General features: G+C 35.0%; 1 protein-coding gene across 1 annotated transcript in view; it reads left to right on the forward strand.

Moving 5' to 3' along the window:
• Positions 1-17,770, forward strand: part of LOC145972387 (uncharacterized) — a 108,349-nt gene that overhangs the window by 20,309 nt on the left and 70,270 nt on the right. The window contains exon 3 of the mRNA XM_083100950.1: positions 1,148-1,336. Coding sequence (XP_082957076.1) covers positions 1,148-1,336 — 189 coding nt within the window. The remainder of the gene's footprint in view (positions 1-1,147; positions 1,337-17,770) is intronic.

Consider the following 17,770-nt stretch of genomic DNA (forward strand, 5'->3'; position numbering starts at 1 on the left):
AGTTTCGCTATTATTTTCGCATTATTGACTAGATTCATCGAGCGATGAAAATATTATTCATGCGAATACAAATTTTTCCATTCAATATAAATCTTTTTGCAATTAAATGGTTATATTTTATTAGTTTATATATTTTTGATTTATTTTTCATATCCAAATTGGAACGATATGATTTTTATTACATCCAACGTTAATATTATTCTAGAATTATTATTATACTTTTTATTCACTTATTAAAGACTTTGAAATATTTTCTGAAATCTTAAATAATTCTTAATCTTGGCACATTGTGATATTTTATGTAATATTTTTATTAAATTTAAATTTATATTATCAATACTATTTTGGTAAAATTACGAATAAAGCTTGTCAATCGATGTTAAGCGTAAGTTAAAATTTACAAAGTTGAACTGTGCTTGTAAATATTTTGGAAAGTGCACATATTTATATAGAGATTATATTTATAGACATTTTGTAGCAATAACGAGAAAGAAGCTAGGACTATAATCTCCGCTTGCCGAGTGTCTTGAGATATCTTCTCGTTTTGTGAAAGTGTTTGCAATTAAAAAGCGGTCGTGCCACCTCGGGGAGCCGTATTTAACTTTGCTTAACTAAGTTCCCGATCCGTTGACGCGACGCCCCAGGGATTCCAGCCGACGAAAGTAATTCGCATTTTTGTTACTCATCGCAGAAAATTTTCGCCAAATCTTACTTGATATTCGCACCTCGCATGATTTCGCGTGATACGCGCACGGTTCAATTATGATGTAAAAATGAAAAAATGGAAGAAACTTTAAGAAGCATGTATATAATTTTTTTAAATTTATATTTTTCCCTCTAATTTCCATTAAAGACACGTATTTCTTGCGTAATTGAAGAACAATAATGACAAGTAAATAAAATTACAGATTCAAAAATTATTTCAATAAATATTTGAACCTCTTTTATTAATATTTTTATTACAGGGAAGAACACAATTATTTGCATTGCTGGATCATATGATACCTTCTTGACGCAATGTTTTAACTTTAATTGGATTCATCTACTAGTTTTTTTATTTAATTTGCCTTTATATTTTGAATACTTTTGCGTAATATTTGGATATATTCGATTTTCTAACTTTCGTGCATTTTGACAATTTTTTCAGTACAATTTGCGTCTTGACGAAGCCGCCGACGGAAGATGTCGTCTGCCGATCATCTCGGAACGTGAGTGACAAGCTGGATCTTGGTAGTGTGCCGATCGGCGAGGAGTTCCTGGATACTTTAACAATTTTGCAACCACGGAGGACACTAACAACATGTCTTACCTCGCTCTGGACTCCAACGCCTGGCAGGTAAGTGTTAAAATTAAAGCGCCAATTTTGTTCGCAATTAAAAAATTTGTGAAATTTGCTTTACGCAATTTATACGGATTAATTATATGCGAGACAAGCGCATATTCATACGTGCAGCAGCGCCTGATTACGAAAGAGAGACGTGGCCAAAATGTTATTCGCTCTGCAAATTATCGCGTCTCTCATGCGCACAAAGGTTCTTCTCTCAACAATCCGTTGGGCTATCGAAAAAACGTATAAAAAGGACCGCGTTACCAGTCGCCCGACTTCCTGCATACTTCCCTTAACCGCTTAATCACTTCCGCATACGCCGCCGCGAGCGAAGCGAGTTAAACGGGCCCTATTTACCACGAGCGTTTCTGATAATCGTAGATCACCGAGAGGACAGATCAATCTTCCTTGGCGATCGCGTACGACGATCGACGCGCGGATCCACCCCATTCATAAACCAGCCAACCAGACGTCGGATACGAATCGAAAAGAGAGATGCCTGCCACCGCTCTGGCACGGTGCACCCTTCTCCATCCCCCTCCCTTTAACAATTTTGCCTCACCCCTCTCCCTTCCCCTCCGGCTAATTCTCCCTCTCGTAGACGTGGTCATTACCGACGCAAATTAGCGACGCCCGATCCACGTTCCGACGTTTCGCATGCGATGCATAGAACGAGTTTGCGCGATTACGCGCGTGTACTCGCGCTGAAAAACGACGCTGGTGGGTTTTACAAGTAATAACGCGCACGCGATCGCGCGAAACCGTACCGTACGAGCCCTAGAGCAGAAGCCCTACGTGCAGCGGCCACTTTGTCGTTATTTAGGCGTAGGGGAGGGGGAGGAACTCGCAAACGCGAAGTTCCTGTGTGTACATACGAGACTCTTATATCTATTATTTATACAAATGCTAGGATAACTATCGAGTTCTAGGAAACGTCCAATTCCCTCGGAGATGCGAAGACAGCGAAGGTGGAAAAATATAATATCTGGAGCTTTCTCGCTAAAATACAGACGAGATTATAAATAATTATTCTATTTAAAAATTTGGAGATACGCAAAATGCAATCTTATTATTTGTCAAATATCAAATGCGTCTAATATTGATGGAGGTTATTGATTTTATTAGTTTTATGAATGAATTATAATTATAAATAATTATTCTATTTAAAAATTTGGAGATACGCAAAATGCAGTCTTATTATTTGTCAAATATCAAACGCGTCTAATATTGATGGAGGTTATTGATTTTATTAGTTTTATGAACGAATTATAATTATAAATAATTATTCTATTTAAAAATTTGGAGATACGCAAAATGCAGTCTTATTGTTTGTCAATATCAAATGCGTCTAATATTGATGGAGATTATTGATTTTATTAATTTTATGAGTGGCACGCATTTGGCTACTCGTCCAGAAATCGTATTTTTTCATTATTGCGTCGCATTGTCAATTTATTTGAGAATTATTTACAATAAATTTCCCTGTACAGTTTACAATTCATAAAATCGTTCAATCTATTCCCTATTGTTTAGTAACTTGCGCAAAAATTTACTATGCAACACTTTACATCTGACAACAAATATTGCTCGTTCGTTTCATTATTATTTTTGTCTGGATTTTTATAACGATAACGTATGAATCATTTATTTTCATTTATTATTAATCAATGATATATTGATCGGTCCACCAAAATACAATTCTTTCTTTTTCTGTTTTAAAAAAAAAATTTTTTAAAAACAGTAAATCAATAATTTATGCGCTACTATTTGATAATCTATATCATTGCGTGTATTTTATCATCTTGGACGTTCCGGTAGATCACATATGTTACGAATAACGGAGTCGACATTAATCGTCCGTTGAGATATAAAAAAAGCTTGCGCACAAATGGCGAGGAGACGGATAAAAAATCTTCGATAGAGTAAAAAAAAAAACTGCCTATCCTCCGCACTTTGGATACGGTATGGCGCGCGCATTAGTTTTCCCCTTCGTGATGGTCACGGAAATCACATAGTAACGGCAGGAAATGTAAGTTCTCGAGCATGGAGGATAGCGGAAACACGTTTAGGTAGTAGCCCCGTATTGAATTATGTTGTTAGCCGAGTTCTCTAGCTTCACCTATGTTGTCTGAAAGGCAATCCAGCAACGGTCGACTGCTACTTGTCATCTTAGCTTCACCTGTGTTGATGCTTTAATGTGATAAGTACCTGGAGAATACTTTTTTAGACATTTCAGTCACTTATTTAAATTGCGATTGCAGTTACATGTTGCTGTTATATATCAATTGCAAATATACGGTATATAAAGATGAACTCGCAGGTTTTTTATTTTCTTTTTCATACACGTGTATATATATTTTTTCTTTTTTATAATGTGCGCTTATACGATTAAACTTTGTTGTACGAATTCTTATAATTCTATTGTTATCTCATATACTAAAGAAAGAAATATTATATAAAATCATATTCATATCCTCAAGATAAGTTATTTCTCATGTAATGAGTAGAGTAACACGAAATGTTTAAAATTATTTTGAAATGATTTTATACGCGCAGCCACTATACTGGGTTACCAAATAGAGAGAATGTCTGGTTCTGTTATATATAAAAATAATTACTGTTGAAATTCAGTTTTACCGTTTTGTTTTATATCGTTTTTTGTTTACACACGGAAATACAAGCTTGACAAAACAAAATACGTCAAAACGCTGCTTCATTGGACCGAGCTTCGTCGTTATAAAATTGCCGGGTGTATTGAAAAAGCTAGCCGAAAAATATGGGGAAATAATAATGCGCGATATAGAAAGAAAGTCGTCGAAATGCGGGAACGCGATGCGGGAGCGACGAGTATTTGCACATTTTCCAATAAAGTATGATCCTGGTCACGTGCGAAAGCTGAGTGGCGGGTTGTGTCTTTGGCTGAAATAACAAGGGTCGTGCCCACCACGCAGGAGGATTAATACTTCGCTCTCACGTGTCATCTTTGCCGAAGATCACTCTCGTGTCTTTCGCCCCCTCTCCCCCCTCTTCCCCTTTCTCCTCTCGCTTTCCGCAAGTCTCGCCGCGGATACGAATTGACAGGGTAACCGAAATCACTCGTTCAACAAACGATATGACGACTCGCGATATTTTATCGCGAACATGTGGGCGAGTACATATGTGCGATCACGTTAAATTGCATCATTTTATCGCGCCGGGATTAAGTAAACATTATTTCTTTTGATGCCAAGATTGTACAAAAAGTACTCTTATAATTAATTTTTCTATTTCTATTTCTGAAAGTAAAATCTTCTTGCAAGGTTTTCTAAAGCTCGAAAACAGTGTCAAAAATACGTTCTACTAATAATTATCATTTTCTCTCGCGTTTCCGTAACTTTACAAACATATTCTAGCACGCACAAACTTTTCAATTAACATTTTTAAATTTCTCGTAGTTTTGGAAAATAAGCAAAATTTTAGTTAAAAAATATGAAAACAGAAATACTGCGCTTTAAATTGCGAGCGAATAATCGTTGATAAAATAGTTTTAGTTAATAGTTTTAGTTAATAGTTTTAGTTTGAATCATTTGGTTAAATAAGAATATTATTTTATTCTCAATTTTCAAATATCAAAGATAAATTTTCGAATATTGTTGAATAAAGAAACTTGTAGACGCATTTTGTGATTAAAAATGTCATTAAATTCGACTGATTCAAATCGTCTAATCTTGTCCGAGATGCGCCGCTCGATTTAACGAAAGGAAACATTTTTCTAGGGTGTCAGTGATCATCGGTTTCGCTTTTAGTGTAACCGAGCATTAAGATCTTCTATCTATCCGTCCAATATACTCGAGTTATTTGTCGCTTTATCTGCGCTTAATGCGTGATTCACTATTTTGCATGACGGGAACAGTTGGTGGCTACATCAAAAACCCACCGGCACTTCAAAGTTGGTAGATTCGCGTCCTTCTCGTTGACGGGGGTAGAGCTTCGTTTGCGACGATAGGAAGGGCGGAAGAAGAAAGGAGAAGAAGGGTGAACGAAAAATAAATGATACCCGAATTAGCGTAATCGCGTGATGGTTTTGCGAGGGAGATACATGGCGAGGGGGCGGCATGGGGAACGACAAATTGCGTTTCGATTTCATTTCGCGCGGAGACGGTCGTCATCACGAAAAAGTCGTGATCGAAATAGTAAAAAAAAGGAATTGTGTGATTGAAATCATTGTTTACTCGATCAATGAGGTCGTTTTGTATTTTTTAAAATTATGTTACGCTTTATTATTATGCTCGTATCGTAATACTGATATTTAATGCTAATCGTAAATCGATATTATCATATCGCGTCGAGGAAACTGTATTATGTAACGTGAAACGTATTTATGATAACATTTTCATTAGCACGTTGCAGTTGTAAAATATTTATCTTGAAAAATTTCAATTTTATTAATAATGATTACACAAATAATGATTAATCATATTTTCAATAAATATGAATGATGATAAAAGGCCATTATTACTTGTGTATATGAAATCTAAAAATTATTTTTGAATTAAGCGTGTTTTAATTTATACAAATAACTTTGTGGAAATGAATTATCGATAAAACTTGGGGTAAATATCTACATAAATGCTAAAGCCCGATTTTCAATTTTTGAATAACTATCAAAAAATCCTGAAAAATGATTTTCTTCGAAAAAGATATTTATTAGTTATTTTAAATTATGTAGAATACGTAGATACACACATAGAATACAACTTTTAATATCTTTTTATTCCCCAATTTTGGCAACCTTTAAAAATTATTAGCTTCAAACTCTGTAAACTTTCATCATTTGTTTCTCGTCGATAGAGTATGTAAATAGAACAGTTATTGACCGGCGAACCTTCGTCTGTTCAAATACACGGAACCGAACGCGAGGCGATTGTAGCGAGTAACAGTCGAGGTAACTGCTTTACTATAGCGGCGCGTGTTAATCATGTAAAAGTGTGTATCTAATACGCTGCAATTACAGTTCCGGCCGCGATTCGCGGGGCGTACTCGGATTGAATAAAAGACGGTGGCTGTCGGCGAGCAGGACGATGCCAAACATCGCCGATAGTCCCCTCGAAAACGTTGGTTAACCCACGTGACAATGCTGAGAGCGAAGCCCATTGTCACCCCCGGCAATGTACAAAGGGCTACGGCACTTTGTTCCTACGTGTCTACATGCCGTGTATGTCGTACGACACATTTCTGCATAATACAGACGACGTATTCGCCGATTGCACGACGTTTTGCCCTGCAGTACCGCCCTTGCGATATCGAGACATTATGTAACTGCAAAAAGATATTTTATATCTTTAGGTCATTTAAGAGCATGTTTTCTCTTGATTTTTATTGAAATTTTACAAAAAGTACGTTACAATGGATATATTATTGAATGATTGCTATAAAATATGCAACTTTAAGAAATATTGTGTAGTTATTATTTTAAAACGAATATTAATTTTACAGGATGTTTCTTAATAAGTGCGAAAAATGTTAGATGATTCTTTGTCGAAAATTAAGGGGGGTTTTTCATATAAACATATACATCCCTTCCTGTGGAGTTACACTCCTCCAAAAATGGGGATAAAAATTAGGTTTTTATTTTTTTCTCAAATTTGAAATAAGTTAAAGAATTGAAATTAGATGGATATTTTCTACTAGTAAAAAGGTTATTCATTAATATTTTTTTCAGCCTCCCGTATTATTATAAGGGGATGAAACTAGCAACCCCTATTCAATTTTTTATTAAAATTTTTTAATGTTTGTATGAAAAATCCCCCTTAATTTTCGACAAAGAATCATCTAAAATTTTTCGTACTTATTAAGAAACACCCTGTATATTACAATTAAAAACGATGTACATATTAGACTCGAGTATAACTGATATCTAAATTATTTTCATGTTTCAATTTGCAGCACATTAATTTAAAAAATTTATAAATTCTAATCCAAATTATAATTGACAATTATCTTAAACCTTGAAATAACTGCAATTTTAAATTTGAATATATTTGTACTTAAAAATTATACGCGATTTCCGGGATATCCTTGCAGATATTTATCACGATGCAGCAAATCTTTAAAAAAAATCTGATAGGATTTCGACGAGATACCGGAACAATGAAAAATAGGAATGAAAGGATACGAAGGAGAATGCGCGAAATAAAGAAATAGAACTGCGGGGGGAACAAGAGGAGAAAGGGAGACAGCAGGTGCCACGTATCTTCCGCGATAATAATTTTTCTGGACTGTTTTCATTTGGTATGGCCGTCACTTGTGACGCACCATGATCAGTCAGCCGACGTCGGCTTGTGTTTTAGTCCTTAACCCGTTCTGCTTCCAGTAATTAAGACTCGAGTTTAAAAAAAAAAAGGAGAACGGTGGAGACGAGGGTGGTTAGGGGGATTCGGGACCGGGTTTAGATTAGAGGTAGGGAGAATGGGAGTTTGAGGAGACGGGGATAGAACACACCGCGCGATGACACGCTCTTTTGTTCCGGCTTTTTGCGAAAGACACCGTAGCGAGTAGCATTTGCGAGTACAAAGAGAAATAATAACTGGTCCGCCGTTCGCGACTAATATTTGCGTCTAACTTTTCTCCCTGAGATTTTTTCCGCTATATATGCGCGCGCTTTTCTCTTTGTCGCAGAAGTGAGAACCGCGGACTGGTAGAATGACGTAGATAACGTGCTTGTCAGAGAGACAGACGATGGTCCGCGTGCTTCAAACTGCGGAAAGATATCCCGGTGGTTGCGGAATAAACCAGTGCTTAAGGTGTCTCTTTGTCGTCTTACACGACCGCGTAAAAGCGAGTTCCTGATATTCGTACATTGTGTGCCTGGCGTTTTTTTCCTTGGCTCGGAAGATAGCACGTATACAAGAATGTCGTTCGTATAATAACAAAGGATTTTTCTATTTCACTGTTAACACATAGAGACAATTTTTTCGCCGACAATTATTATTATGTGTTTCGCGCATCTTTTTCTTTTTTTTTTTTAATTTGACGCATTTGTGCGTTTAAATATTTTTGATCAAATTTATTTCACGCGAGAACTTTATTAATTTGCATAATGGATGGGTGTTGAATATTTTACTATGTTTTGCACATTATTATTTTTTTTATTTTGTACTTTTATTGAGATATTACGAAAACGAGGAAACATATTTATTTTCGAGTATTTCTTGAATATTTCTGTACGAATATTATTTCATGAATAACTGTTCATAGAGTTTAAATATTTTAACGATACATTTTCTTCACCGCACACGCGCAAAACACACATACACATATACAATGGGATTTCCATTAGATCTGTTTCGCATTTATTGCTTACCATCGATTGCAATTTATTGGAAGTGCGTCGGTCGTTGTTATCTATCTTCGGTACAAATAAAATTGTAAAATGCTATGCTATTTTTTATTACAGCTCAGTTTTCATCAACATCATTTCACACAAATAAAAAAAACAGCGATCTCTGCCGCGTGTTTTTCAAAAATTGTTTTTTTAAAGTTTTTTGTAAAAACTAACTTTAAAAAAATTCATCTGTTCTATATGTAAATTTATTGTTACAACAATAACATCTTCTTAACTAAATAATAACGTTTTTTACTCGATATAGATAAATTATACATATACACAAACTAACTTTTACATCATACTTACTTATTGACATTTCGCCAAAAGTCGTGTACAAAGTCGCAAATTACTTTTGCAATCACCCGAGTAACCTGCGCAATCCCCGGTCGTTCTCGTAGACAAAAATTCGCGAGCAATGCGTTAACGGGAGGGTGACCGTCGAATTCACCCTATATGTAGTTTAGTGGCCCTAGTCTTTCGAGGGTGGTGGTGGGCTGGTCACGTTGGTGGTGGTGAAATCGAGTTAGCCAAATTAACCATGAAATAGACTCCCTCCCTAGTGTCTGTCTATCTCGTCAGCCGCTCGTGTCGTTCGCATCGCTCCAGGACCACTAACCAAAGCTAACCAGTCCCGTAGGCCCTTTTAGGGCCACTGCACACAAAATTGAACCTTTGCCTCTAAAGGAAACACGACTCTATCACTGAACGCGGAAAAATTACTGTATCTAAAGCGTATTGGAAAGGGACTTTACAATGTTTAATAATATTATGGCAACGGTATATCATATCGAATGTTTACGATATATTATATTATCTGATTAATTGTGATTAGAACTTAATTATTTAATCAAGCAAACTATATTATTATGTATACCGACTAAATTTTGAATTTGCTTGTTTGTACATATGAAACACGAATCAATATAGCGAGTAAAGTAATATAACAATATTTATATACGTATGTGCACTATAGTAAAGTATAATTAATAGCAATATATATTGCATTGTAAAGTATGATTAATACAATATATCGTATTATTACAATGTTATGACTATTCACTTACACGCAAGCATAAATATTCTCTGCTTACATTTCTATTTATTACTCTCGTCAATTCGGGATTATTTATTAATCCTGAGTTAATGCATATATAATTCTGTTTTACTAAATGTCAATTAAATTTCGAATTAAAGATTCCGCTAAATATACATGTAATTATATAGATAAATTGACAAATGTTACATATATAGTAAACAGGAACTTTATTATTGTACTTTAATGATTTACGAGTATCATTTAAGAGAGAAAGCATTACGCACATTTTTAGATAAAACAAAATGATTTTATTTCCTATGCGGTTTCATTAATGCACGCTGTTAATCGTGCAAAAATAAAATGTCATGTGCCATATCGTCCGTCCTTTCCCGGGCGAATTCCACCTACAGCATGCGAGATTCGAGGCGAGCGTCTCCCGGCTGTGATTCATGGGTACGATGATCCCATTGACAAATAAGAAAGACGCGGGTCGGCCTTTTTCTCATTAGCGGCACTTTGAACTAACCCGCCCACGTTATGACAAACTAGATTAATTTTCTGTCCAAAAGGTACCGCCTTCGCGATCGTTTGTTATGAAATTTCAACTGTCAGCCGTTACTTTATTGCGCTTCGCAACGTGTTTCAGAAATTGGCATTTAATTCGTCGCGTTTGAGGAACATCATTACGATCGGCAGAAACAGGCGCATTAATTCGATACTTCGTATATATTTCTTGATATAAAATACAAGAGATGTAGAAATTATTTATTAAAAATATAGCAATTGTAAGATGCTAATTTTTTTAATTGAATGTAATTTAATTAAGATAAAAATGGAGATTATGAGATTAACTTGAACATGATGTCGAAATGTACGATCAAAAAAACGAATCACGGATCACAGTTGCAATTTTCGAAAACACGTGTATCTTGTATACGCGATGACAGTGGTATATATGTACACATTCAGGTCGATTCGCAACGTTGTAAAACTTTGGAACGCAGACGCACGACGTTTTCATTGTAAAAATCGAGATACCGGTTAAAAATATTCAAAGGAGGGAGCGATGGCCGAAGAGGGGTTTATAACTCACGTCAGGCAAGTAATTAGCCGCTTTTGCCCAGCTGTAATGGACCCGCTAAGGCACTAAGCGAGACCCTTAACTTATTTAAATGAACCGGTAACCCATGTCCATGTCCAACGTGAACCAGACACGAGGCAATATAGAAAAACCATTTATAAGGGCACTATTCCGGATGCCTAAGAAACTTCTTTTCCTTTTGCTACACTTTGGACTCTGCAACGCATCAGACGATCTATTTTTCGTCCCAACAGGTACATGCCAGCGTGTACAATGATCTGTTTCACGGTTATTATGATATATGAAATATTTTAGCACGCGATAGAAATATGAATAAGTATATCGTATATCAGAAATGAATCGTGAATTATAACAACTTTTCTGATACATTTCACCTCCCCCATATATATATATATAAATTAATTCTCTAAAAAATTGAATACATCGATTAAAATACAAAAATTCAATATGCTTATTTTAAAATTTTAATATTTTTTTAAAATTATATTCTTTTAATAATTCACAATATTATATGAATAATTTATGAGCCACCTTTGAAAGGTAGTATGCGCCATTTTTTGGAATGTTTTAATATTAACAATTGTTCAGATAAAATAAATATATCATAGTTAAAAATAAAGAAATTATCATATTGAGAGAGGTGAGATGTTTTTCGACTTATTGAAATGTCGACTTTAACTGTCAAAAGAACATTGATTTGTTTTCGACGGAATTTAGGGGCGCGTCCAAAAGGGCGAATATTGATTTTATGTTCAGCTGTAAAAGTGTGATTTGAATTTTGATTGCGGGCTGGGAGAGATCGCGTAACAGGATAGTGCACGCTTTGCCAGACGCACAAGGGCCCTTCAAACGTCGCTTACTCGACTAGAAAATTGAAGGAATATACGTTTTCAAGTGACGAACATCGCGGACCTTCTGACCGAGTATATTGACGTCCACAATGTTTTTAATGTCGCTTCAAATAGAGTATCTATTGCTCTATCGTGAATAAAATAAATCTGTAGCCAATTCTTTCGCGATATTTTGTGAATATTACTTATGATTAATCATCAGTTTTACAAGAACTATTTCATTTTCTCTAAGATCTTTTTGTCAAGGATTTTTAAAAATATCGTTTTAGTTTCTTATATTCACAACCTTTACTTAATACAAATAATCTTGACCATTACTTTATTTATTTACAACAAATAGAAGTGTTGTATATTAATTGACACAAGAAAAGTGACGTGATATATTGCATTATTTTCTTCTTTAAATTTGATTGTTTTATTTCAGATTTATTTAACAAGTTTTGTTTACAACGATCGTTTTCTTTGTGTCTCGACATAGTTTTTGTTTAGAAAGTAGGAGAAGAGCCACCTGCATCTTCTTATATTTTTTGCTGTAAAAAAGGAAAAAAAGACAAATACCGTTACGAGGGTTACTCTCCTAGACGAATCGTTTTAGTTCGATTACGATCTTCAGCGTAGCATAATTCGATAATGATACGAGGGCACGGATTTTATCATAAAGGCATGCTAATTCCGCTTTTGTCGTAACCCGAGATCACTATAATTTGTGAGAGCGTAAAAATAGGTATTAAAATATCATCATAGGCTATTTCCAAGTAGAGACAGAACGATCGTTTTCGTTGTCAACTTACACTTCATAATGATAATCGTCTTTGTCTTTTTGGCCATCACGTCGCTGATTATTACGAAAATGTAATGAATGTTTTCTATTTTTTAATGTTTCACATCTTCAAAAAAAGTTTCGTGGCAGAACATTATGTCGACAAAATTTGAAACTTATAAAATGTACATCATTTTCAATCAAGGCATTTTTAAATTTAGTATCTTTTTCTAATCTACAGACGTATAGCAAGTATATTTTTAATTAATAAAAAATATGAATTTAAATAAAAATATGAATATCTTAAATAATAAAGAATCATAGAGGGAGAAAGGAGCGATTAATCTTCTTACATCATGTAAAACTGATTTAATAATCATTGAGTTTATTTAATAATATTAATCGAAACTTTATCTTTTATTTTGGTTTAATTCAAAATAATTATTTCAAGATATATATAATTCAAAATAATTATTTCAAGATATATATAATTCAAAATAATTATTCCAAAATCAATTAGTGAATTAATCAATTATTTATAAATTACGAAACTTAAAATATCGAAATAGAATCTGCATATCTTCAAATATGTAAGCTCTGAATTCCTTGCTACTCTGTCGCATTCTATGCATTAGCATACAAAGCGCGGGCAAATAAGCATCACGGCTCATTCAAACATCATTTTACCCGAGGATACTGTTTGTGCGTCTCGATGCAATATCGTTAAACAAACTCATAACATGGACAAACTAGCTGTTAATATGGATATCGGCGGGTTTATTCGCGTACACCCATTTAAGTATTCTCGCAAACACCTTCTTTCCTTTAACCCCAACCCTTTCTCTCGCTGTCCACGTCGTCGCTCGCACTTCTCCGTCTTCCTTCCGCAAACGCGCCGCTCTGTCCTTCTTTGGCTCTCCTAATATCTCGTGGCTCCAATTAGTTCTGAACGTCGGACTGTCCATCCGTCCGTCTATCCCTCCGTCCATCCGTTCATACGTCCGTCCGTCCATCCGTCCGTCCGTCCGTCCGTGGTTGCCGTTTGCACAGTTCGTTCGTTGCCTCTCGGCTCGTTCGTATCCCTCAGCTTCATTAAGAAACGCTAATGCGTTTTGTTTCTCTTTCACCACGCTCTCCACTCCCGAAGGGGAACGAGCTAGGGACTCTTTTAATAATCCCGCAGCACGCTCAGAGATTTATTATTTTCGGGCTATGTTGCTGGATAAGTCCATATGGCTGACGCCCTCCCCTCCTGTTACACCCGTCGCCCCCATCGTCCTTCTTCGCGTCGCCTTTTTCCTTTTCTTCTTCGGGCTGCTTCTATTGCGTCCAGTCTTCCTCCCGGCTCGCGAACTTCTGTACAGGGTGATCCGATAAAGTCGAAACGAACTTTTACGATTTTTGTGTCCCAAGCAAAGTACTATTGGACGGGTTTTCTGTATCTTAATAAAAAAACTAATAATATATTTTTTAATTAAGTTGAAAAGTAATCAAGTCATTAAATAGGCGAGCGTGAATTTCTCTTCTCGAAAATATGAATTTCAATGCGTACAAATTTTTACACGTCTAAGATGCATTCCGAATAATGTTTATAAAATCTAGCTTGTTGAGAAAAATATAAAAATTTGTATATTTAAATCTTGAAATATTTTACGCAGTTTTTTCATATAATGTAAGTAATTTCGACGTATATATTCACTGAATAACGATTAAAAGACATGATTAAAACAATATAAAAATTTTCTGGATTTTGAGAAACTGCTTTCTCAAATTTGTATTACACGATTACCACTTTTGATCGAAGCTCGCGTCACTAAAATATATTAAGACATTAATTGAAACAATCCTGAACGCAGAAACGTGTAAAATCCGCGATGCCAACTCAGGCTCGTTACAGAGAAAATGGAAATAGTATCTGTTTTGGATCCGACCAAGGCGCAGAGAAGACGCTTCTTTTCTATGGTTATAATTCTCTGGTGAACGTATAGCTATAAACATATTCCGGTCCTTTGATTTAACGAGGTGTGGTGTCGGTTATACTATAAACGGTACATCGAGGCCCCTATAAACCAAACGGCCGAGTCGGTAAATTAGGAACTGAGGCCTCTCGCAGGAAGCCCCTAAAAATACAATTAACGAGTCGTTTAACGGATATATACCTGGCGCGGAGGTCACCGTCTCTTTCTCCGACAGGACAGGGTTGCATCCGTGCAAAACGAAATAAGCCGCGATTTTTCTGAGCCGCACCCGTGTTTCGGGTGTGCGAAGAAACGACGGGGATTTATTGGCCGGCTGCGTTTTAATAGGAGCTCGATTGTGCATTCCAACACATGTTCTGACCACCACCAATTCCAATTAACTGTAAGGGGGTATAATATAAAGCAGTTTTGCATATCTAAAATTATTCAATAAAAATCCCGAGATGTGTGTGTACGTGTGATGTACGTTTTTCACTAATATATCTTTTCATAAAAATTATATATTTTCCAGTTCTATTTTAAAACATAAAATGTAAATTAATTAACTTGTGTGCTTATCGATATGAATATAATTCTATAGATGATACGTTGTGATGTTACAATAATGATGTTACACACATTAGGCAAATTAAAAATTAATTATGATAAAATATAAAATAGTTAGACGATTTAATTAGATAAATTAATTAAAAGCAGTGAGTAAATTACGATATCAAAGCAATGTGAACAAAGTGAACATGTATGCTTATAACTGCGATGCATCTCAATAAAGTGGTTATGCATCATTGCTCAAGATACAGTACACAAGTATTCTCTCTTCGCGGAAAACATTTATTATCACAATAATAAAAAAGATCGTGTTATATCGACCGGTAATATAAATATAATCATTGGACTCTATCAATAATAATAAAATTTGTATATATTTATATTTATTGTATCAGTTGTGAAAAAAATTAATATTTATATTCGATAAAAATATAATATATTTACATATATTGTACATTTCGCAATTATAAGTTAGAAGACGGTAAAAAAACCTGTTTTTAAAACACGTAGATATATAAATATATTGACCAAATAATTTGTTAAATTTTTAGATTTATATTTGAAAATTTACTTTCCCTAAAGTGCAACGATCGATAAATATTTTACCACCAGTTGCGCGCTTCGTTAATCGCGTTCTATAATATTTAATAAAGAATATTAGTATATAAAATATTTACCGTGCGCACATATACATCAAAATAGTATAAATATTTATTTCATAATTATAAAGAACGTAATTTTTAATGATAATAAAAATCATGATTAACATATTCATTAATTTCATGACTAACATATTTGTCGGAGAAATCTAATCTGGTATTTAAAAAGCCATTTTATCATACGCAGTCGAATGGCGATTTATTCGATCTCTCAATTGGCGATTGTTTTTCCAACGCGGTATCATCCGTCCGCTAATTTATATCGCGCGCGGCTTAATGCTGTGTCTACGGTGCAGGTAGTGGATACGATAATCCACGATAAATCATCGGTGGAATCTTTAGCTTAATGAGTTTTTAGTGGCGGGTTTCACCGGGCCGTGATTCATTTTGTGTTTTAATCAATTCATTAACGCCGCGCGCAGATAGCTTTTTCGTACATTCCGCTCGCTACCGCTGCCGGACGAGTTCCAATATTCGATCAGCTTACGTTTCCACCAAAAACGTCCTCGCGAGAATAATATAGCTTGTGCTAGTTTTTAATTAATTGCAATCGCAATAAATGTGTATGTGCGTGATATATCGGATGCGTAAGCGCGTTCTAGCGTTCCGAATTTATCGCGGTATCTCTTTCAGACATTTCATTTTTTTTGCTCGTTTGATAATTTGAATCCTCTCGATTACTGTACTCAAGTTTTTTCGTGCAGTTATTAAAACAAGAACTGCAATCTAAATGAATCGGAGGACTTGTGATTCTCAGATTAAGTTATGTGTAGAGGTAAGAATTATAAATATATGCGACGAATTATAATAAAAGAGAAAAAGAAGCGAAGAAAGAAATTTAGAAAATAATTATTTATGAATATTTATAATAAAAATGATATTGTAAATTTTATTGAAAATTGAATAACATATTTGTATACATATGTAAAGTGAATAGCACATAATATTTATATTAGTTACACGAAGTTAATAGAGAAACAATATTATAATTTGCTTTGAAGGATTTTTGCTTTGAAGGATTTTAGATCTGTCATTTACTAAAATCGAAATAGTTTTAATATAATTTAAATGATACAATATATGTTATTATGCCTAAATGTATAATATAAAATATTGATACATACATCTCTGTTCTCTAATAAAAATTATAAAAAAGAAAAGGAGAGAGCCGATTTAAAATTTAGATTTAAAATTTCTTTCGAACTTGGGCTAGACGTTGCGGGCAAATGGAAATTTCACGGAACGACGACAGAGAGCGACGGAGATATTCGTGATTCGAAGGCAGCTCTATCGAGCGGTCGCATCCGTCATGCGTTTTAAGATGGAGGAGATGGGGGCGAGGGAATATCCGGGAGAGGGATGGTGAAAGGGAAAGAGAGACAGAGGCAGAAGGTGTCGGTGTTAAGGCCCTGCGGGATACGACCCCCGTTGCGAGCATACGACTCCCGAAAGAGCCTCCGTTTGGGAATCGCGCCTCCTCGTCCACCAGAGTCAACCTGTCGACCGTTGCTCCGAGTCGGCGGTCGAAATTGATGACGAACGAGGCTTGAAAGAGATTATAGATTGCGGCCATTATTAGGTGCCAATATATTACTTTCGCCGACCGGATATCGGTGTTTGCGTTTTGCGGTCGGTCGGGTGTTCGAGTTTGTGGAGTACGCGTGCGGATTTACTCTTCGATTGATTTGTAGTATAATACCGCGGCGAACGTCTGGAAATAATTGCGCGCAGACACCGGTAACTAATTTTATCGCACATGACAGAGAAAAATTTATTGAACGCGAGAGGTAGAAACAGAGACTAACTTGTCCAAATCTGTGAAATTACATTGCATGATAAATTATCGGGCAAAAATAATTTTTATTACATATCAAAAAATTATTAATTAATTTTCATTAATAAAATAAGACGTAATCAAATATTTAAAGGTTATTTTTTATGCGCGATTTTGGAATTTTGGTCTTCGTCAATGTTATTTTACATTTTGAAATTACACTTCTTTGTATTAATTAACAGATTTACCATCATTACGCAATTAGAAAAAATTATGGATTAATGAAAACTCTATAATGTAAACTTTAAATATTTTCATAAAATTTCAAAAATTAAAAAGATCATCTTTCCACGAGATAACGCCCAGT

Source organism: Camponotus vicinus, unplaced genomic scaffold (assembly GCF_025532165.1).
Source record: "Camponotus vicinus isolate PSW18456_S1 unplaced genomic scaffold, iyCamVici1.0 SCAF_5, whole genome shotgun sequence".
Lineage (NCBI taxonomy): Eukaryota > Metazoa > Arthropoda > Insecta > Hymenoptera > Formicidae > Camponotus > Camponotus vicinus.